At 36.9% G+C, this 23,564-nt stretch overlaps 2 protein-coding genes across 6 annotated transcripts in view; one reads left to right on the top strand and one right to left on the bottom strand.

Annotated features, from left to right (window-relative positions):
* The window catches only part of Ac76E (adenylate cyclase type 2 Ac76E), a 200,061-nt gene that overhangs the window by 68,820 nt on the left and 107,677 nt on the right, over window positions 1-23,564 (bottom strand). The window lies entirely within an intron of this gene.
* LOC141430689 (uncharacterized) overlaps window positions 1-23,564 on the top strand; it is a 31,096-nt gene that overhangs the window by 1,940 nt on the left and 5,592 nt on the right. Inside the window, exon 1 of one of the 2 annotated variants that reach the window (XM_074091538.1) lies at window positions 22,084-22,413. The exons of the other annotated variant lie outside the window; for it this stretch is intronic. Within the exon in view, the coding sequence (XP_073947639.1) occupies window positions 22,294-22,413 (120 nt within the window). The 5' untranslated portion in view covers window positions 22,084-22,293. Of the gene's footprint in view, window positions 1-22,083; window positions 22,414-23,564 lie in introns of those variants that run through there. 2 annotated transcript variants of the gene reach the window in all.

Raw genomic sequence — 23,564 nt, 5'->3', positions numbered from 1 at the left:
TACGCATCTTCTGCATCAATTATATGAGATTAAATACTTTTCATTATTTGTGTTGACTACATAGACTTTTTCGTAATCGCATAATTTAATAATTTAATGTCGCTTACCATTAATAGCATCGTATCATCAAATAATTACTGTTTCTAATTAATTTATCTTGCAAGTATTTTGCATTTATATGACATCATGCGTAAAATTTTTCTTTGCACGACCATTTTTATTGTGTATTTATTTATTTTGGCTTCGACGAAATTTGGGTATGCGGGATCTTATCTCTGGGTCTTTTTTTTAAGTTTTTGTGGACCTAACAACCTGCATTGCTGTATGTATACCTGTATGTTTTTACTGAGGCTAAGTTTCACACGCAATAACATCGGTAGTTTCGATAGATCTGTCTTATGATTGGTTGGTGTCTTAAGTTTTGTACGAGACCTATTTTTCTTTATTTTCTTTCCACACTATTGTATTCTATTTTTTAACCAATTAGACAATTATTAAAATAAGTATTATCTTCTCTGTTAAAATTAATATCCACTTATTTATTTAAGCTTTAACTTATAAAGTATATTCAATATTCAATAAAAAACACGATTTAACAAAAAAAGATCGCCCAGGTATAACTTTAAATTATATCACATCAATATTTCTCAATACGGTTTAGCAGAGCTTCGTCGTCATACTCGCGTCTATTATTTTGTAGGTATCCTTGCCAAGGCAAACTGCAGCAGCATCGATACGTTGATAATTAAAATACAGGTTTAGTTGCAATTCAAGTGCTCTACGTGACTTCTGTCATGTTGCTTAGCTTCAAACAAAAAGCCTTCTGTATATGGAGTCAATGGATCCGTGCGGTTACAGTGCAGTTTGGAAATGTTCCAATGTTATTGTTAGATCATGGATTGCCTAATTTGAGAAATGCTTAATTTTATTATAGGAGTCAAAGTCTTCCAACATCAAGATAATAATAAGGCTTATCAAATTGATAGATCTCGATTTAGTTAGGTTTAGTAACCACTAGCCGTTAACCGCGACTCTGTCCGCGTAGAATTCGTTTTTTACTATCCCGCGGGAACTATGCAATTTTCCGGGATAAAAACTATTTGTCCTTCCCCGGGACGCAGGCTATCTTTACACCGAATTTCATCTAAATTGGTTCAGCGGTTCAGACGTGACAAACAAACAAACAAGCAGACTTACAAACTTTCACATTTATAATATTAGTAGGATTCTTTAATAGGCAGTGACACACAAACAATTTGCACATTGGCTCTGTCGCAGTAGAAATAAATTCCCTATCACGTGAAACTATCAAAAAATCCGTTCGTTTTCCGCGTGGGCGTTGGTGAGTCAATCAATCAGTCTCGTTTCAAGTAGCTAATGTCATCCAGCGTTGCTGAGAACAAGAATAGTTTGCCGGATTCAGGGATAGTGGTAAGCACATTTTTATTAATAAGGTATAATCTTCAATATATGCAATTTGCCGGAGGAAAAAGTTCAGGGATAGTGGAGATTTTTATTAATAAGTATAATTTTATAGACACAGAATTTATATCTTTATAATATACAGGGTGTGGCCTGTAATATGAGCAAATAATTAAAACAATCATACTCCTCAAACTGAACAACATTAGTACAGCGATTTTTAAAAATAATTCGTTTTTTAATTTTTATTACACTTTAAGTTTATCCGAAGAAGCAATGTAAAGCAAAATGCTTGATGTTTGTAGCGTGACAGGCGACGTCAGTTGTGTTCTAGGATGGCGTACATTGATAGCAGTATTTAATTAAAAAAAAGGAAAATTCAAAGAATCCATTATTTTTAAAAGTCGCTGAACTAATGTTGTTCAGTTTCTCGAGAACGATCTATGTTAAATAAATAAATTGGATTGTAATTATTTCTCTATGCACTTCTGTGCAGAATACTGCTTACTACATTGTTATTTTCAATAAAGAGTAATTGTATTGTATTGTATTTTAAATAATTAAAATACACGTAAGTAAGTTAATTAACTCATAGTTAATATCATTTTTAATAACTGTAAGTATAAATTATTATTAGATAATGATAGAATTAAGGATGACATTAATGCCAAATACATTCCCGTCCTAATAAGCGCAACTTAGAAGACATAAAATCAAAACGTAATTATACTGATAAACAAATAGATTTATATGTCTAATGATACATTTTCACATATAGTAGGTAACGGAGATCGCGTTAACGAAGGAGGAAGTGGTTGCACACATCCTTCAGTTATCGATTGCGGCTTTCAACATGATAGTGATCTTTGAAAAAAAAGGAAGCAACAGGGGAAAGAGGGAGAAAGCAGATAAATGACATCATCCTGTGGACTTGTTTGTGAAAATCCCAATTCACGGTAGACCCGGGTAGAAACTACAGCCCAAGCCCTCTCATTCTAAGAGGATCCCTATGCCCAGCTGCGGGACGTATATGCAGAGATGATGCAAAAACCTAGTAAAACGCGACAATTAAGTCAACAAAAATACTAGGGTAACAAAATCTAAAAAAAAATGATAGAATAGTTCGTAAAAAGTACGTTAATCAAGCCAGAAAAGGTACTAGGATACCATATACTCAAAGCACCTGTCAATACTCCCACAGGATGTCACCAATTATGAACACTCAACCGCTCCCGCTACCCCTACACCAGTTTTTGTATTATGTATAACAGTTAACAGTGCAAGTTGGATTACATTGCGTGGCCGTAAAGCGAACGAATTCGAAGTAGTCTATCGAGCGCCACGATGTAATGCAATAAACATTTACTTGCACGTCTAAACCGGGTTTGAGTGATCCAGTAAAACAGGCAACAATCCTGATATGGCTAGAGAATGAATTAATTAACAGCTGTATCGGTTGTAACTAAACGAATTGTAACTGGTTTGACGAGGTTGCGTACGAAGTGCAGTTGGATAATTAAGTTGTGAAGTTAGGTCTTTGTATGTTATTTTGTATTATTCATAAAAGTTTCTTACTTATTCTTAATATATATTTAAAGTATGAATCTATCCATTTAAGTATGTGTGTATCCATTGCCTAGTACCCATAATGCAAGCATTGCTTACTTTGGAACTAGAACAAGGTGTCAAGTGTCCTGACATATGTATATGTTTTTTTTTCGTATGCCTTAAATAATGAACTAGGCGCCAGTTATACGGGACAATTACATTTTGATTAGGAATGATAGTTCCCAAATTTAGTTTTAAGAAATCCGTTTTGGACATGCCTAGAAATATAATTTTAAGTACACAGACTAAAAGTACATAGAGTTGTAAGTAATTCTGTATTAATTGATTATATTTTACAAATTACAACCAATTTACACATGTTAGGTTATAAATTCAATGCTCTAGTAGCTATATATGTAATTAAAATTACAATTACAATTTAGTAAACCAAATTGAGATTTTCGTACACACATACGATACAAAAACAAGCAGAATCGAGATAGTGATGCTGTCGACAGAGGTTCTCGCCCGAAAAAAGCTATGAGCTGTATAAGAATAAAAAAATAAAAGTTTATTAAATCGTCAACCCTTTATGACTTTTCAATAAAATATTTCTGAATTTCGCAACTTTCAATTATAATTAATATTAAAAATAGTTATATAACTAAGAATCACGCCCAGGGTTAACGTTTTGTATTTAAAATTACCTCAACGTTTTTTTGATAGTCGCTGCGATGTGGTCGAAACGTCGAAGTAATATTAGCAGTACATCGTTTTGATTAAACCTTGGGTACATTATTAATTTACTTTTAAGTACTTTAAAGATATATATAAACAAACACGTTTTGCCAACCGTTTGGTTTGCTAGCGTTTATATTCAAGAACATGTAGCTTTATTTGTTTATCAAGGCCAATGGTTCAGTTAAACACACCTTACTCGAATGCTAAGCGATTTGAGATATGTTACGTATGATATTATTTCAGACAAAGAACTTAAAATTCATCACCGCCCCAATTCATTCATCATCCATCAATTGCACCGCGTAATGCTTAATATTCAAGGTTATTAGGTATGCGTGTGTATCGATCGATACTGTATAATATTCTTTTTTATAACTTTTATAAATTATAGCTCGACTCGACACTGCATTTTATCGAACAGAAATACTATTTAGGCTACCTTTCCTTTGCATGTGACAGAGTTATTAAAAGTTTGAAATTCAAGATAAGGCCGAAAAATACTTAAGTACTTGCATGTGACGTCACATGCAACGACGAAAGCGTTTTAGAAAGATAGAGATTAAATAACCCAATTTTCAACCAAATTAGTTAAAATAAAATTAATATGTAGCCTTGGGGGAGGCCTATGTCCAGCAGTGGTCGTGATGCTGACATGATGATCATGATATAGGATGCGGAAAATGCAGGTATTATCAAAAATCGCATTGTGTGTGTATACCTAGTTCACAATTCGTAATGGGCTAACGCCGGATGTTGCATTGCATTATAGTAGAGATAAAGAAAGAAAGAAAGAAAGAAAGAAAAATGATTTATTAACGGTCCCAACAGTACCACCACCAAACACAGAAAACAATTATATACTATACAACATCGACAAAGTTCTATAAGATTGGTTTTTTGGAATCTTTTTGTATTTTTTTTTTATATTTTCGATAAAGTTCTAGAACTCACGGCTGTCAGATATTTCTTTACCTTCACCATATTTGCTCTTGTACTTAACCGTGTCTTTGAACTGTGTTAAAATAACAAAAAATACGGAAGCACAAATAATGACCGACCTTGAGTACGAGGTGAAGGCGATACCTTGGAATTGTAACCCAGTAAGTGAAATGTGGATGAAAAAGTGTCTAACGTGAGACAAAGGGTATACCACTATTGTTGGGATTGTAATTTTAGATGTTTTGAACAACTGGTGTGAAATAACATAGCGTAAGGTGGAAAAAAATGCACTAGTCCTATTGCAAACGCACTATAATTAAATCATTTATTTTTAGGGTAACAACATTTTGTATATGAGTTATACTCTTCAGGTTTCAATGTAACATTATAGCTCTTTAATTTCCAAATCGTTACTTAAAATGTAATAAAGTCAGTGGATTTTGCAGAAACAATTAAATTACATAGCATGACTAAAAAACAAGTCGTTATTTTTATCATAAAGTAATATTATAACAGCGTATATTTTTTATACAAACACAAATAGTAACCAGAAGTTGGTTTTATCTCTCTGAAGCGATATTGCAATAAATTTTAATTTTAGCAGTAACCACCACACATCTGAATTAATTTTTGATTTTTTTTTGGAACACTATTGTGTACAAGTGTATCTTTGACAGCTGTCACGTCAGTAAATGTCACGTTTAGAATAAAAATTAACTGACGTCGCCTGTCACGCTACAAACATCAAGCATTTGCTTTACATTGCTTCTTCGAATAAACTTAAAAGTGTAATAAAAATTAAAAAACTAATTATTTTAAAAAGTCGCTGAACTAATGTTGTTCAGTTTAACGAGTATGATCTATGTTTTAATTATTTGCTCATATTACAGGCCACACCCGGTATGAAAGTGTGTTTATTAAGACCTCTATTGTAACATAACAACCACGATAAAAATTTTAGAATCCCGAGATTGTGTTCTGTTACGGGATTCAATTCAAATAGATCTAATTATTAATGTGAACGAAACAGCTTTACCAACTACCCTTAAAATTTACCTCTCTCTTTCTCTCTCTTAAAGTTTGTGGTTGTAAAAAAAAATACACGCTGTACATAAAAATAAGAAAAAAAAACATTTCCCACCTATTTACATACGTACATGATTATTGTACAAATATTTCACAATGTCTCTGCATTTCAGTGGCTTACTAAATCCAGATTAACTTCACGCGTATGATTGAATGATTGAACGAACGGAAATTTGGTTTGACTCTTTAGTTCTTATTATCTATACTTTATGTCTACACAAAGTAACGAAACTGACTGACAGGCAGCGCATAACTAAACTGAACTTGAGTCTTAAAATTTGGCAGACATGTTTCTTGTGTATTATAGAGGAGCACTAAGAAGATATTTTTTACTGAAGCTAAGCTGCAGGATATACATATATGTATCAAGTATCAGAGTATCATCATCATCATCCCAGCCTATATACGTCCCACTGCTGGGCACAGGCCTCCTCTCAGATCAAGAGGGCTTGGGCCATAGTTCCCACGCGGGCCCAGTGCGGATTGGGAACTTCGCACGCACCATTGAATCGCTTCGCAGGTTTGTGCAGGTTTCCTCACGATGTTTTCCTTCACCGCAAAGCTCGTGGTAAATTTCAAATGTAATTCCGCACATGAATTTCTAAAAACTCAGAGGTGCGAGCCGGGGTTTGAACCCACGACCCTCTGCTTGAGAGGCGATAGGTCAAACCACTAGGCCACCACGGCTTCAGAGTATCATACACAAATCTTATTTTTGCGTTTAGGTAATTCTTACTTAGGTTTAACCTAACGATTTTATTTAGTATTTAAAATAGTTTCATATTCGTCATCATCTTCAGCCAGAAGACGTTCACTGTTGAACAAACGTCCCAATAAAAAACAACTCTTGCGACATCACTCCATCTAGTGAGAGGCCTGTCAACGTCTCATATTCCGGTTTGTGGTCGCCACTCGAGGACTTTCCTCCCCCAACCCCATTGTCACTTCAGCTTGCATATTTTTCGAAGACAGGTAGATATGTCGATGACTTTAGTTCTACGGAAGATACCTTTAGGTATTCCGGATTTTATCGCGCTTTGTTTTTCGGTAAATTTTATTTACTTAGCTTGTTGGCCGTTCTACTCGCTAAATACCCGTTTTTCTTTCCATTTCTTACTATTAAATTTATAGAAAATTAATGCGCTGTACATAACATAACATCGCACTACAACAAAGTAAAGTTATCACCTCTGAATGTCACGTTCGTGTATGAAATGAAAACGTTATGCAATAAAGTTTTATAAATTATAGAAGAATTAACAGATAGAGAGGTACAATTAAACTAATATGTTTACATTACCTATCTTTCTTATATGAATTTTATGACTAAGTAAATGAATTTGAATTTGCTAATGTCGTTCGGAAGTTGAAACAGAAGATCGGTTATCTCTTTCTGTTCTTTCTTTTCATATCTTTTCATAAAACCGACGAGTCCCGAGAGACAACATTCTAGTTTTATTGTAAATTAGCCGTTACCCGTGACTCCGTCCGCGTAGGATTCGGTTTTCACTATCCCGCGGGAACTATGCAATTTTCCGGGATAAGAACTATTCTATGTCCTTCCCCGGGACGTAAACTATCTGTATATCGAATTTCATCTTAATCGGTTAAGCGGCTTAGACGTGATGGTGTAACAAACAAACAAACATACAAACTTTCGCATTTCTAATATTATAGTAGGAAGTAAATGAGTAATCTAATTCTGCGACACATTTATGACTCACCCACACCTTTACTTTTATTTTTAAGTACTATTCTCAAGCTTTAAGAAATTAATCCGGTACAAGGATTCCTATGTGAATTATTATCCCTAGAAACTTGTGTTAATGAACACTGAATGGAACTCTATCCAAATGCAAATACCATCGAAATCGAAATAAACAGTATTAATTCATTTGTGTTGACACATAAACGCCCATTATTATTTCAAACCTACGGTGATGTGAGTGAAAATACAATTGTTTTAACAACAGAGCCTTTGGTAAACAATTTGAACGTGACATTTGTTTAATGCAAATAAAGGTGAACCCTGACATCTAACGGCGTTCCTAATCCTCTTCAGGGGTCGTCAGAAGAGAGAGTGGTGTTTTTTCGAAATGACTGAAATAAATCCCACTAAATGTAAATAAATCTAATATATAAAAATTCTCGTGTCACAGTGTTTGTAACCAAACTCTTCCAAAACCCGTCTATCCCACTAGTCCCATTGAGTTGTCCCATCATGGGACTACTGGGATGATAACGACTTGACCGATTATTATTTTTTTTTGGGTATAGGGTATTGCCCAAGCCCTCTCATTCTGAGGGGAGGCCTGTGCCCTGCAGTGGGACGTATATAGGCTGGGATGATGATGATGATGATAGGGTATTTGGTAGGTTTGAGAATAGGGTGAAAATATTTTTTATTTCGGACGGAGTCGCGGGCAAAAACTAGTATTAATATGAAAAATGCGAAAGTTTGTAAGTCTGCTTGTTTGTTACCTCATCACGTCTAAACCGCTGAACTGTTTTAGATGAAATTCGGTGTACAGATAGTTTAAGTCCCAGGGAACGACATATGATAGTTTTTTTCCAGAAAATTGCATAAAGCAAATCCTACACACCATTTTACAGAGATGTAGGCTTCTCTTGGGAAAGTACCTAATAATGTTGCAGTTTTCTTAAAAAGATAAAATGCGTTTCTAGCTCCAATGCATTAACATTTATCACTGCACTTTTATCGTCATGGTGACGCCGTTAAGTCTTTATAGCTGTGCAGTGATGCAACTTAACATTGAACAACCTTTTAGCAACATAGTCTTAGTACATTATTTAATACATAGACATTTAACTATATCACTATTTAATATTTGACATAAATAAACACGATAATTATAATTGAATAAAATAAACTTCCGTGAAAGCCGTGGTGGCCTAGTGGTTTGACCTATCGCCTCTCAAGCAGAGGGTCGTGGGTTCAAACCCCGGCTCGCACCTCTGAATTTTTCGAAATTCATGTGCTGAATTACATTTGAAATTTACCACGAGCTTTGCGGTGAATGAAAACATCGTGAGGAAACCTGCACAAACCTGCGAAGCGATTCAATGGTGCGTGCAAAGTTCCCAATCCGCACTGGGCCCGCGTGGGAACTATGGCCCAAGCCCTCTTGTTCTGAGAGGAGGCCTGTGCCCAGCAGTGGGACGTATATAGGCTGGGATGATGATGATGATGAAAATAAACTTATTGAATCTGAATGTAATAATATTACTTAAAATCACCACCTATGAAAAAGATCTTCCGAAACGATCGAAACTAGTCAAACTGGTTCTGGCTAATAGTCGTGAGTTGAACCGTTTAATTTAGTGATTTTATTTTATGAATAGTACAAGTTATTTTATTATTGCGAACTGCTTTTGAACGATAAGTTTTACCTTGAGGACAGAATACCTTTTTGAGGGGCCACATTAACTACTAACTAACATTCAGCAATATGTAATTGTAATAGTACCTAGCCCTCTTGTTCTGAGAATGGCCTGTGCCCAGCAGTGGGACGTATATAGGCTGGGATGATGACGATGATGATGATGAATAGTACCTATAATTATACCTGCATAATGACTACTATTATAGAATACAAAATAGAACAGTACGGCACTAGGTATCCTTCCTCTACCCCCTCGAGTATCAGATCCTGTTGCCTCGCAAAAGGCGATCAAGGTGTTTTTGAGGGCTCACACTCCGACTTGCAAACGAATTCACCTTAGTATGCGATTTAGAATCCTCGATTGTTTAATTACTTTTTAATCCACGTTAATAGTCTTATCACACTGGCGATTTGCGGACTAGTTGAAAGCGAGGCGACCGCGCAGCGAGTTAGCTGCGTATAACTACAGTTGTGCAAGTTGCGGAAAGTTTCCGGAGAATTCGAAAAGTTTTCGAAAACTTCTGGAAATTTTCACAAGATATCATCATCAACAGCCGGAAGACGTCCACTGCTGAACAAAGACCTCCCCCTTAGAACGCCACAATAAACGACAACTCGCCACTTGCATCCACCGGTTTCCCGCAACTCTCACGATGTCGTCAGTCCACCTGGTGGGAGGCCTGCCAACGCTTCGTGGTTGCCACTCGAGGACTTTTCTTCCCCAACGGTTATCTGTGCTTCGAGCGATGTGGCCCGCCCATTGCCACTTCAACTTACATATTTTTCCAGCTATGTCGGTGACTTTAGTTCTTAGACGAATTTCCGTATTCCGGATTCTCAAGATAAATAAAAAATTAAAAAAATAAGAATCGGAAAGTTTAAATTTCCACACAAAATTGTGAGAAGTTTCGGAAATTTTCCTTTATGAAAAATTCCGCAATTTTTGAAAGTTTCCTTTAGCACCAGTAGGTACGTATAGCGCACACACAACTCACCCACAAATCACCAAGTGATAAGACTCAAAGGAAAAAAATACATGGTTTAGCTTCTTAGAATATAGAGTTAAACAAAAGTCGCTAGCCAATTCTTGCGTACTGCGACAGATTATAATAAATAAATAAATAAATATCATGGGACACTTGACACCAATTGACCTAGTTCCAAATAAAGCAAAGCTTGTACTATGGATACATAATGACTAACGTTTAACGAGGAATTCCCGACTCTATAGTTATTTTCGAAGGATTGTGTTATCGCAATCTAATGTAACGTCATGTCGTGACCCATAAAACCCAGTGTGCTCATATAAAGTGGTGCTTAGCATGACCATTCCTTAAGTACTCTGGCATACTTCAAAACAATCGTATCTATACTTTAACCGAGGCTATACATATTATCGACTTGTGTCAAATTATGCAGCAGATAGAGTTCCTTTTTAACCGACTTTAAAATATAGGAGGTTCTCAATTCGAGTGTATGTTTTTTTTTGTATGTTTGTTACGCGATAACTCCGCCAATTGTGGGCCGAATTTCAAAATTATTTTTTAGTTTTTTAGTTCTAAAGGCATACTTTCGAGGTGGTCCCATTGACATCAAGTCAGGATCTGATAATGGGATCTTAGAGAAATCGAGGGCTGATGGGATATAGCGATTTTGGCATTTTTAACATCAAGTCAAGTATTTACATTCAGAAAGTATCATTTGGTGAACTGGACCCTGATAAAGAAGACCGTAGGTACCGGTACTCTGTTATAAAATGATATAATTATGCTATGTTTGAGCTTAATGGAATCGTTGTGAGATGCACTTTGGCTACGAATCACTAGAAACTATGAAAAAATATATATTTGGAACAAAAAATGGAACCGACTTCAAAAACCTTGAAAGTAATTTTCTACTAGTTTGAAGTCTATGCCTCAGCACGAGCCAGCAGGGCAGGAGTGATTGAAGCCCAATATATAGTATGTAGGTGAGGTAGACGATTATAGTTCCACTCCTGCTGGCTCGTGCTGAGGCACCGACTTCAAACTAGTAGAAAATTATTTTCAAGGTTTTTGAAGTCGGTTCCATTTTTTTTTAAATTTTGTTTTATAGACAATGGATTGCTACTTCCATTTAAAGTAAGCCTATCTCAATTTCGGACTAAGTTTATTACTAGCAAACGAGGCATTGATTGAAATGTGAACAAATGGGTCTATGAAAGATAGATTCAAATAGATATATTAGATTATATTATATATTACATTATACAATTTGACTTTCTGCTAGATGAACTGAACTTGTATGACGGATGAAAAAAAGTTTTTTTCTGACTTGGTAAAACGTTAATTACTATTAAAATTTTTTTTTGTAATTTTGTGGTTTGTTTTGTTATTTTATTTAATTTGACATTATTCGTTTTATTTGGTTTAGATTTATTATAAAATACGTATAACGCCTTTTTATAATAACAAGCGTTTATTTATTTGTTAGTTTACTAATTCATTAATAGGTAACCTTTATTTAATTAAATACACGTGAAATGACACGTGATTTATTTTTAGTTTATAAAGTAAATTATCTCTTAGTGTTAAAATTGAAAATTTATTAATTTTTAATTATCCAAATAAATAATTGAATAAACACAAAAAAAAATAGTAGTTTCTAACAATTAATTGAGTCCGTCGTCTATCGTCTGTCGAAGTTTGCTGAAATCTAGAAAAATACAGTGTAATAATTGGTAAAAGATTTTTTTTTATCAGTTTAGTAGTTTTGTTTATTTATTACCAATAAACAATCACGAAACAAAATCTTTTCTCGTCATCACATTAATTTATATGTTATACCAACTGAAGTCATTAAAGCAGAAATACCCTTGAATATAAAGCAAGTTTCTTTGTGCCGTGTCCACACAGGTTCAAGGAAATTTGCGAGTAAATATCCAAGTTATGCGTTTGACAATATTTTGTACTACACAATGAGGTTTGCCGTAATAAGGGTTTAGAGGCCCTTACCGTGAACTTGCAAGCTTTCGTTTTGGCATAAGCATTTCCTCAGATTTGGGTACGGTCTAAAAAATCCCAAGACGTACGTAATTTAATGAACACTTTATTAAGAATAACTTAGAGGTGCCTGTAGCTCAGGTTAACTTGGTTAAGAAATAGGTTAGGTTAGGTTAGAACTGAGACCCTAAGAAAAACTACAGGCTAACTTCTGCCAGTAAAGTTGGTTAGGTTAGGTTAGAACTGCGACCCTAAGAAAAACGAGCTTCTGCCAGTACAGTAGGTTAGGTTATGTTGGAACTGCGACCCATAGAAAAACAAACTACTGTCATTTACCTATAGTTGGTTACGTTAGGTTTGATAGAACTGCGACCTTAAGGAATGCAAAACAAAAACGAGCCACGACATCCAAATCCTACCAATTTAAATATGTTATGTAACCAATTTGACAAATAATCATTTATTAATTGATGTTTTGTAAAATTACTAGTTAGAAAAATGAGTTGTTTGGGTAATGGACATTTTTTAAATGATGATTTGTCATATGATGTGTTTGTAAAGTAACAAGTTTGTTAAAAGTATATTTATCAAATGATCATTTGTGATATGAAGTGGTTGTGAAATGATTATTTGTTAAACGTTGTTTGTTAAATGATAGTAAACCATTTTTGCGTCAGGGCCAGGCAAATTGACAACGAAGTGGCCCACTATAGAATTCTTTTTTTCTCTAAAAATATGGAAAACCCATACATAAAACCGAGCGAGCGAGAGCGTATTTGGGACGACCCAGTGGACGTAGGTTGGTTGATCGTCCCAGGTACTGCTGGAGGGACCTTTTTGATCTCGGGGTCGAAGGCTGGCAAGAGCTGGCTTAAGATCGTCAGGCGTGGCGTAATCTGGCGTTGGAGGCCAAGACCTTTGGGTCATTGCGGCCTGATAATATGAAAAAGATTATAAGTATAATATATAAAACCATTCTACGTAAACATTGCCATACATTTTGTCGTCAAGGGCCCATGGCGTATACAGACTTCCAGTCTGCGCGGGATGACACATCCGGGATGAGTCAGCGGCGTTGTTCCCGAAATATCTCGCTGTCTGTCTGTAGCAACTATTTGCAGAGCGCTGTGGTGAAATTTGATTATGTTTACATTTCGGTGATACACTGTGAGCTGCGGGATGACGTCATAGTTCATTGATCTTAAGTTGTTTAGATCAAAACAATACTCAATGTTTTTAAAGGTTTACTAATATTTCGGCGAATGACGTTTGGCAACCTGTTTCATTTCGCAACTTTTCATTTCCCAACTGTTTAATATGTCTGAAACTGTAAATATTTCAGGATTTTTACAAAACTAACCTAACCCAACCTAAAGAGTTCTACACGATGGCTCTAAAATAAATCCTGAAATATTTACAGTTTTAGAGTTTGCGAAATGAAAAGTTGCGAAATGAAACAGGTTACTAAACGTTACCTTGCGAAAAGGCAGTACCCGGTTTTTAAATTATTTGACTAACGTATGGCCTAGTTGTTAGAGAGCTAGACACCGAAGTTTGAAGTCCAAGATTCGATCCTCTGTTGCGGCAGATATTTGTGTGAAAAATATAAATATCTGTTCCAAAATCTGGGTTGTTTCAATTGTTTTAACGTACGTTTTTTTTAGTTTTAAAGCTTTGTTTAGTTTGGGACTAGGTCTATTGGTGTTAATTGCCCAGTAACTTAACTTTAAAATAGAGATAAATTCGCCTTTCTACATGAATCACAATGTTTGTCAATTGTGTTGGTTTCTTTATTTTCGCACAATAAGAAATTTCTATTCCTTCATATTATTTCAGCAAATGGCTAAGTCGATTTGACTGAGAATAGGATAGTTTTTGATCGAAAAAAACTGTTCCCGCGGATGTGGTAAACGAATTCTTTGCAGAAGAAATCGCGGGAAACAACTAGTTGAACTATAACGAATTTACTGAAATATGAAAACAAAACTTAAATCACGCTATGTGTATTAAGTAGAGCAATACTTTCGCGCCTGTTTCACGGGTGATAAAGTAAGAAAGCTATGATTTATCCAACAGATAAGATCTAGATAATGTGGCGTGGGAAGTGAAAATCCGGATTTTTTCCACGTAAGCGCAATAATTATAGTGTTTTAAGCTTATGATCAATAAGTAGCTGTATGGAAAAGATTACTTTACATAAAGTTTCACTTGCAAATACAAACATAATCACACCAGTCCGTGTATATGTATTGGATTGGAAGATTATAATTATATACAATGAACTAAAAGAATTTCCTTGCTCACCCTAACAACTGTCTAACAACTAGTAGCATGGTGTACGGTTGTGTCACTCTGAAGATGAGCTCTGGTTGAGTTCGAAACGCGTCAGTGTAGTGTGGTGGTGGTGATAGATGGGTTTCTGTGATTTGTGTGTGTTCTTACAGTGTGGAGGTGGAGGAACTGCATGAACACGCATATTTTGCATAAGCTTAGCTATCGTAAGGTCGCGGGTGAGCAAGGAAATTCTTTTAGTTCATTGATATGGACCTCCGCAAAGTAACGCCTGATTCAATAAATTATTATATATACAGTTTTTTTTTTTCTAATTACTGCTGCAAAATCTGCTAATCCAAATGTCTAATAAGTTAAAGAGTACTGTGACTATTGAACACTGCTTAAAAATGGACGAAGTAAGAGTTAGACCCGCGCACCGACGGTTTCTTACAAATTTGCAAATAACCAGTGTTAGCATACTCTCCTAAGCAAAACCTACGCAGTATAGGGTCAATACAAATGTATTTAAACAGACAGGCAGACATAAAAAATAACATGTTCCACAATACAACATAATAATATTCATTGCAAATAAAAACACAAGAATAAACATATAACGAAAAACACTTGATTTATGAGAGTCGTGACGAATACCAGTTATTTCATAAAATATAATGTAATTCACATTGCTTTGTATAACAAACGACGCAAATAATGTAATCTATTTGAAAAAATACGTAACATCGGCGCGTGTGCGACGTGACATGACCGCAGCGAGTTTTCCCTGTGGTATTTCCCTCCAAGTATGTTCTTCGATTAAATATTCGACGTAATGAAATGAGTAATGCTCTAGTATGGTTAAAACAGTTTTGGATTAAAATTCGGTCGAGCATCTCTCTTAATCTCAGGATCGTGGGTTCGAGCCCCACGTTGGGCGCCAATGTGACTTTGCGGACCGCGGAGGTTTGCCATCGTCATGTTAGCTGAAAGACGTCCACTGCTGGACATAGGCCTCCCCCAAAGGCTCTCCACCCAGACCGATCTTGTGCTTTTCGAATCCACCGCGATACCGCGATCTTAACCAGGTCGTCGCTCCATCTTGTTGGAGGCCTACCGACAGCTCGTCTCCCGGTCCACGGACGCCATTCGAGAACCTTTTGACCCCATCGGCCATCAGTCCTGCGAGCAATGTGCCCCGCCCACTGCAACTTCCGTTTCGCAATTCTTCGGGCTATGTCGGTAACCTTAGTTCTACTGCGGATATCATCATTTCTGATTCTATCCCGCAGAGAAACCCCGAGCATAGCCCTCTCCATAGCCCTTTGAGTGACTTTGAGCTTCCTCATGAGGCCCATCGTTAGCGCCCACGTCTCAGATGTATGTCATCACTGGCAACACACACTGGTCAAAGACTTTTGACTTCAAACACTGCGGTAATTTGGATGAAAAGACACTGCGAAGCTTCCCGAACGCTGCCCAGCCGAGTCGGATTCGACGAGTGTTCTCTCTAGGTTTGCCATGTTACAATTGAATACATTTTTGATCATGCTATCCGTAAATAGCAACATTTAACAGTCATAATGTGGCCGTCTACAAATCTATAGTGAATGGGCATTTTTTGGGTAAGCGTGTTCCATTTTAGTCCACATCTTTGCTTACTGGCCTAAATCCTACTAATTATGTAATGTGTGTGTGTGTGTGTGTGTGTGTGTGTGTGTGTGTGTGTGTGTGTGTGTATGTTTGTAACTCTTTCACGCTAAAACGGCTAGACGGATTTGGATGAAATTTGGTATGTAGATCTGGAATAACACATCCATCCATCCCTGCCTATATCCGTCCCACTGCTGGGCACAGGCCTCCTCTGAGAACAAGAGGGCTTGGGCCAAAGTTCCCACGCGGGCCCAGTGCGGATTGGGAACTACACACGCACCATTGAATTGCTTCGCAGGTTAGTGCAGGTTTCCTCACGATGTTTTCCTTCACCGCAAAGCTCGTGGTAAATTTCAAATGTAATTCCGCACATGAATTTCGAAAAACTCAGAGGTGCGAGCCGGGATTTGAACCCACGAACCTCTGCTTGAGAGGCGGTAGGTCAAACCACTAGGCCACGACTTCCAAATAAAGAACTGAGCACGGAAACGTAAGTTGATTAACTATGTATTTTTATAATTGTTGATACAGTGTCAAAACATACCTGTTTAGATATTTAAGTCCGCGTCTGTTTGTCCGCAGGTGTCCTTTTATAATTATCTTAAATAAATATTACTGGTCTGCCTTCTCCTGCCTTCTTCTTTCCCCCACCAAATCTCCGGTCTCTACCTCGTGGCATGCTTGCTTAGTAAATGCTCATTCACCCTAGACTTAGAAGCTGCCAAATTGTACTGTTCAGGAAACAGTCGCAGGCAGGAAATTCCACTCCTTTGCTGTGCGGTTGAAGAAAGAAGAGCGAAAACACTGTGCGGATTTTGAGAATACTGACAACGTAAAGGTGGATGTGGTGCAGGAGGCGTCTTTTAAAGATCCCGTGGACGGCATTTCGCACCAATCTTTCTATCCCCAAAGAGCTTCATATTAAAGAACGGCTTTCGTCGACTGTGCAATTACGAATACTGAAGTTCTTTGGTCACATCTCCAGAAATGAGAACTCAATGGAGAGATTGCTGGTTCAGGGGCAGTTGGAAGGCAGGAGAGCACGCGGCCGATCACCAACTCGCTGGACTGACCTGATTAAAAAGGCTACTGAGTCCAACATGGTCCAGTGTACTCGCAACGCCTCTAACCGGCAGAAATGGAAGCACATTGCTAAGAGGGCTGTCCTCGAAAAGGTCTGCGACCCACCGAACATCTCTCCGTGTACCTCGTCTGCGCAACCACGACCACTCTGACAAGAGTGTCCGACTAAGAAGAAGAAGGGTGGAGACCCCGCCTACTTCTGGTCGACCTGTGGGAGAAAAGAGCAGGTGGAATAAGGTCGTGCAGTTCCGAAGCACATTCACCAAAATGTAGCCTGTAGAATACCGACAGGGAAGCCACTCTTCTGCGATGACGAAGGTTCTGGCGAAGGAAGCGTCTTCGCTCGCTGTTCTATCGAATTCAAAGCAGCAAACTCATATTCAGCAGAACCGTCCCAAAGGTGGCAGCAATACTTCACGCAGGATCGGATTCCTTTTGCCTTCCACACTGCAACCCTGGAGTCCACACTTTATAGGCAATAAAGAGTATAAGCCCTATACTACGAAGTGCAAAATTCGTATCTTGCCGTCCCGCTGACGATAATATATTATATAATACGAGAGTGAGAGGGACGGTACGATACGAACTTCGATTTTCGAATTTCGTAGCAGCCCCCCTGCTACTCACTCTCGCATTATCCCATGGTCAACTTTTACGACACCCACGGGAAGAGATGATCAATTTCTAAAACCGGGTATAGCAGGGATATAATGTGACAGGATTAAGCAAATATATGTGCCAACAGAACATATAACAAATATTGATTGTTGACACTAATGCGATAAGCCAAGGATAAGATTAGAGTTCGGTGACATCTGTTCACGACTGATTAGGGTGATAAAATTATGATTCAATTTATACATTTCTATTTTTATATTGTGACTAAAAATAGAACTTTGAATTTCCACTTAAGAAATGTACAAAGTAGGTAAGCCTACATAGTGATTTTTTTAATGAATATTATTTTGATACATCTAATATATAACAATCTCGTGTCTCAGTGTTTGTGACCAAACTCCTCCGAAACGGCTTGACCAATTTATGTGATTTTTTTGTGTACTCGTATACTCGGTAGGTCTGAGAATAGGACGTAAACTATTTTTCATACTTCTACGCGGACGAAGTCGCGGGCAACAGCTAGTAAATAAATAAAATTATTCCTTACTTCTGTCTATTGTAAAGGTTGCCTGGAAGAGATCGCTCTGAAGCGATAAGGCCACATTGCTTACCTTGAGAAATCTCTATATACCTGTGTTTTCTGTATTGCTTACTATGTGTTGGTGTTCAATAAATAGTTATTGTATTGCATTGTAGATAAAGTAGCCTAACATTGCGAATCAGTTCAATTCGAGAAAAGGATCGTACGGCCGTGCCGCTTTTTTGCTCTGTACTTGGCGGGGGCACTGCCGTGCCCCCAGAAAGTGTGGGCGAAGTTCCCACTACGGAAAGTGCGCTTGTGGGAATTACCGCCCACGCCCATTCAATCTTAGAGTAGGCCTAGTCCCAGCAGTGGGACGTTTTTAGGGCTCCGTACCCAAAGGGTAAAAACGGAAACCCTATCACTAAGACTTCGCTGTCCGTCCGTCCGCCCGTCTATCACTAGGCTAGTCTCATGAACCGTGATAGTTAGACAGTTGAAATTTTAACAGATTATGTATATCTGTGGCCGCTAATACTAAAAACAGAATAAAATAAATATTTAAGGGGGGCTCCCATACAACAAACGTGACTTTTAGCATTTAATTTATGTAAAAAAAGATGTATAGATGGTACGGAACCCTTCGAGCGCGAGACCGACTCGCACTCGGCCCGTTTTTTAGGGTAAAGATGATAAACGAGCATAAATTTAGGCTAATGTCTTAAATCACACGTAGTGTTAAATTTGTGGTACAAGCAAACAAAACATACAGTTTTATAAATTTAAAACTAAAAAAAGTTTCATTACTGATTTTTTGACGACTGTTGAATAGACTTAAGTTTTTAAGGCAGTCGGGTTTTTTGATTTTATAAATTTAATGTTTTTTATTTTATACATATTCCTGTGAAAATAGAGATTAAAAGTATTATAAGTATATATTTTAAACAGAACGTCATTCCTCCGCCATTTTTTTTCGCAGACGCCATATTTAAATATTATATACCCTATGTCACTCCGACAGTTATGACGAATCCAATGATACCTCATATGTTAAAATCCGTCTAGCCGTTTAGGCTGCATTGAGGACCAAAGAAATGGACATACATACATACATACATACGCTCGAAAAAAATAACTCTCCTTTGGGCAGTCGGGTAAAAAGTACTTGCGCGTCAAATGAAGTATCACATTTTCAACTAAAACAATACAAACATAACTCTTAGAATCGAGAACAGATATCAATTCATATCGGATACAAATTCAGCCATACGACATGTTATTATGAAAGTGGGTCACAAGAATATTCGATAAAGGCTAAGTGACATATATTATTGTATATCATGCCACCTTAACACTGCTTGTTTAAATTTGTCTGGGATGAGTTTTACGATAGCAACGGAAGTGTTAAAATAGGCAAAATAATGGACAAAATACCCATAACACAATCTTTGGGATTAGGTTAATTGGTGTGAATTGTACCGTAATATTTATTTATATATTTTTTTAATATTCGACTGGATGGCAAACGAGCAAGTGGGTCTCCTGATGGTAAGAGATCACCACCGCCCATAAACATCTGCAACACCAGGGGTATTGCAGACGCGTTGCCAACCTAGAGGCCTAAGATGGGATACCTCACGTGCCAGTGATTTCACCGGCTGTCTAACTCTCCACGCCTAGACACAACACTGCTAGACACTGCTGCTTCACGGCAGGATTAGCGAGCAAGATGGTGGTAGCAAGGTCCTATCACCTGCAAAATAGATATATTCTTTGAAGAAACTTATTTATGTTTTAAGTACTTTCACTTTCGCCTATGGAAGCATATTCCAGTACCCTTAGTGTAAGTTTTCGGTTACAAAATACGTCTCGATCGCGTTCGCGTTAACATCTCAATTTGTATGGAAACAAGAACATCGCAAACGTTCCGCTAGAGGCGCTGTTCGTGTTTCCATACAAATTGAGATTTTAACGCGAACGCGATCGAGACGTATTTTGTAACCGAAAACTTACACTAAGGGTACTGCCCGGTCCGAAAAATCTACAACTATAACAGTCGTAATACGTTCACTGTTGAACATAAAGCGCTACACAATACTCTTGTGATATCATCGCTCCACTTAGCAGGAGGTACCTTCGGGAGGTTATCAGTTCTTAATCCCGAATAATAGGAAATCTATAATAGTAGGCTAGATTTTTACAAATAATTAGGTCCGCTAGATTTAAAAAAATATCAGTCACGTTTTTACTACTTTATTACTGAGACTCCGCTGTCTGTCTGTCCGTCCTTCTGTCACAGGGCTCTATCTCTTGAGTGGTAATAATAGTTACACTTAAAAAATTTACAGATTATTACTGTGGCCGCTATAATAACAAAATACTAAAAACAGAATAAAATAAATATTTAAGGGGCGCTCCCATACAACAAACGCGATTGCTTTGCCGTTTTTTACTTGATATAACTGCAAACAGGTAGACGCTTGAAATATTCACAGAATCTTTAGTTGTATAATCACTTTAAATAGTTATTTATGCAACTGTTCCGTAATAAGGGTCCTTACAACACGAGTATGGTATCACACGTGTTTTAGGGTCTAATTACTTACAGCTGCATACATTACTTTATCTACATCCATTGTATTAAATCCTCTATCATGAATTCAAGAACTATTGAGAATGAACCAGAACTATGTCTGCCCCACGAGCTCCTCGCCTGAAGATGAAGCTGCGCCACCGCTTCGGTGCGGTAATGTTCATTAAGATATAGATTTCGGTGTCGTAATGAACATTACAATACTGCCGTGTTCATAATAGAATCCAATGTCGTAATGCTGGTAATTATCTATGGTTTTTGAACGCATAATGGAGGATTTACTATATGGGTGTAGATAAAGAAAATTAATTGTGAACTCTACTTGATTGACGACGTTTGGTTGAAATTGTGAAAATTTAAAATGATGGAATATTATTTTTTTACCCAAGAATCTACCCAATGTTAATGACAAGTCTCTGTCAATGGACTGTTTACGCATGCGTATTGAATGAGGAATAAGCATTCATTCATACGAGGAAGTCATTACATGCTGCGGTTTACGTTTCCTTCAACTGCGGGTCTTCCGGCCGTGGAATTTGTTTATAGTCATGTTACAATTACAAAAAAAACGGCCAAGAGCGAGCCGGGCTCCTATGCTAAGGGTTTCATACAAATTTCGAAAGGCGAGCAAAAGAATTGCTTTAGAAAACTATTTTCGGACTTTTCTCTTACTTGTGTCGTGAGGTCACTTCTTGTGTTTTATAATTCCATGTCAAAGATAAGTATCTTGTAAGTATTGATTGCCACGGTTTCTGTATGAACTGGTATGAACGCACATTTAAAAGGATTTTATCTTTATTGGTGTTCGTAAAAACACTAAAAAACTCCATGTTAATGGCGGTAGGCTGCATTAAAATGAAAAGAAGCAATCTTAAAAGTACCTGGCATATATCATTACTACCAGCATTATGTCAGTTTGAAGTATGACATCTAAGCAACGTTGTCAAATCGCTTTCCGCTAAACGAGTAACTCAAGGCTTACCCAAACTAAAGTAGGTAGGTGTATCGTAGCTACCTAATAACTCGGCAAAAATAGATCGATTCGTGTCACTTTTTATTGAGACACTCGATTTTAACACTCCGCCGCGGACAAAATAACCAGTATCAGTAAAAACTGCACCATTGTGACACACAATAGCAAGTTTATACTTTTCTGGCCTATTGTGGCTTGGGAAACTTTTTCTAATGAACCGTTACCAACTGCCAGTTGCTGCTAATCTCGAGGCCTGGCCGGTTGTCATCAAAATAGCAATCGAATTTGGAATTCAAATTTTGAATGCGGCCAGTGACTTTTAAGTAACTGGCTGCTAAGCAAGCGTTTTAAAAATAACGTTAAAAACAAATGAGTAAATTATTTCGTACGTTTTTTTTTATAAATGGAATAGTGTCAACTTGTGAACTAACAACGTTGTGAATTGTGTTGGTCTTTCTAAAATGAGACGTCGCCTCGTATATTTCCATGTCCCGTCGTCGGATGACGAAGACGAGTGTTATTGTAGTGTTAACTATCAGAGAGTGCGGCGGGAGAGCAAAATGGTCTTGTTTAGGAGATCCGTAAGTTTTTCCCATTATCTAGGTTTGTTAAAAAGTTCAGTGAAATTAATTAACCTTCAGTTAGTAGGTACAAAGTACAGCTGCTAACAAAATATTATCTGGAATACTTCAGCCAGCGAATGGGTAGGTTCGTAATTCTTGGATTTTTTTTTTTCTAGATTTTGTAATGAGATTGACAGACATTTTATGAATGAAAAATCATTGATGAGAGTTTATATCAGAATATTCTCGATCTTGGACAAAATATTTCAGATTTTTGTGATACTTTGTAGACTACAGCGTGTGCCTACAAAACATTAGTAGTGCTTAATTGTAAAGTCTTCAGTACGAGTATAAGCCATTAAGATATTTAAATTCTGCGTCAACACAATAAGGCTACAAGTGTGCAACATTAGTTTACCATTCTTAAGTCTGTAAACAAAGTATTAAGTTTATGAAACACGTGTATATTGTCACTTTTGTATCTACGTTACAAAATTTTATAAACAAAAACTACCTACCATCTTGGAGAATTTTCAAGCTTCGATACCTTATTAGGTAGTTTCCCTATTTTATTTTCATTGAAATTAGAAATTTAACAATAAAGATACCTACTTTATTAAATTAAGCCGAATTATTTAAATTGTAAATGTAAATAAAATTAACACAAATTGTTTTTTTTTTTACATATAACTGACCGTGATTGACCACTATCTCACCTGATGTTAAGTGCAGATGAGGCCAAAGGTGTATCTCACTGGTTCTGTTACAGCCTATTCACTCTAACCTTGAAGAGCCCTAGTTTGTATTTATCCGGAAAAACAGACGACGGGAGCGAATTCCATTCCAAATTTCATTTTATCATTATGCGTCTGTAATACGTCTAGTGGTTGCTGCAGCAGTTAAACTTTTTATGGTTTTGGTCGTCACTATTTTTATAAAATTATAATTAACAAACTCACAACATTTATTGACAAGAAAAACACACTAAATCACAACAAAACACAGTAAAAACATTGTGCTGTAGAATTATGAGCTAATCAATTTATAACAACTCTTTCTATCACGTTACACCCTCGTGGCACTTAATCCGTATATTGAACTATCTTACAACTTAACAATAGCCATTATTACACATATAATAAATTATTCCGCAAACAAACGCACGAAGA

This window comes from Choristoneura fumiferana, chromosome 8 (assembly GCF_025370935.1).
Source record: "Choristoneura fumiferana chromosome 8, NRCan_CFum_1, whole genome shotgun sequence".
Classification (NCBI taxonomy): Eukaryota; Metazoa; Arthropoda; class Insecta; order Lepidoptera; family Tortricidae; genus Choristoneura; species Choristoneura fumiferana.
This window is presented reverse-complemented; position numbering and strand designations above follow the sequence as displayed.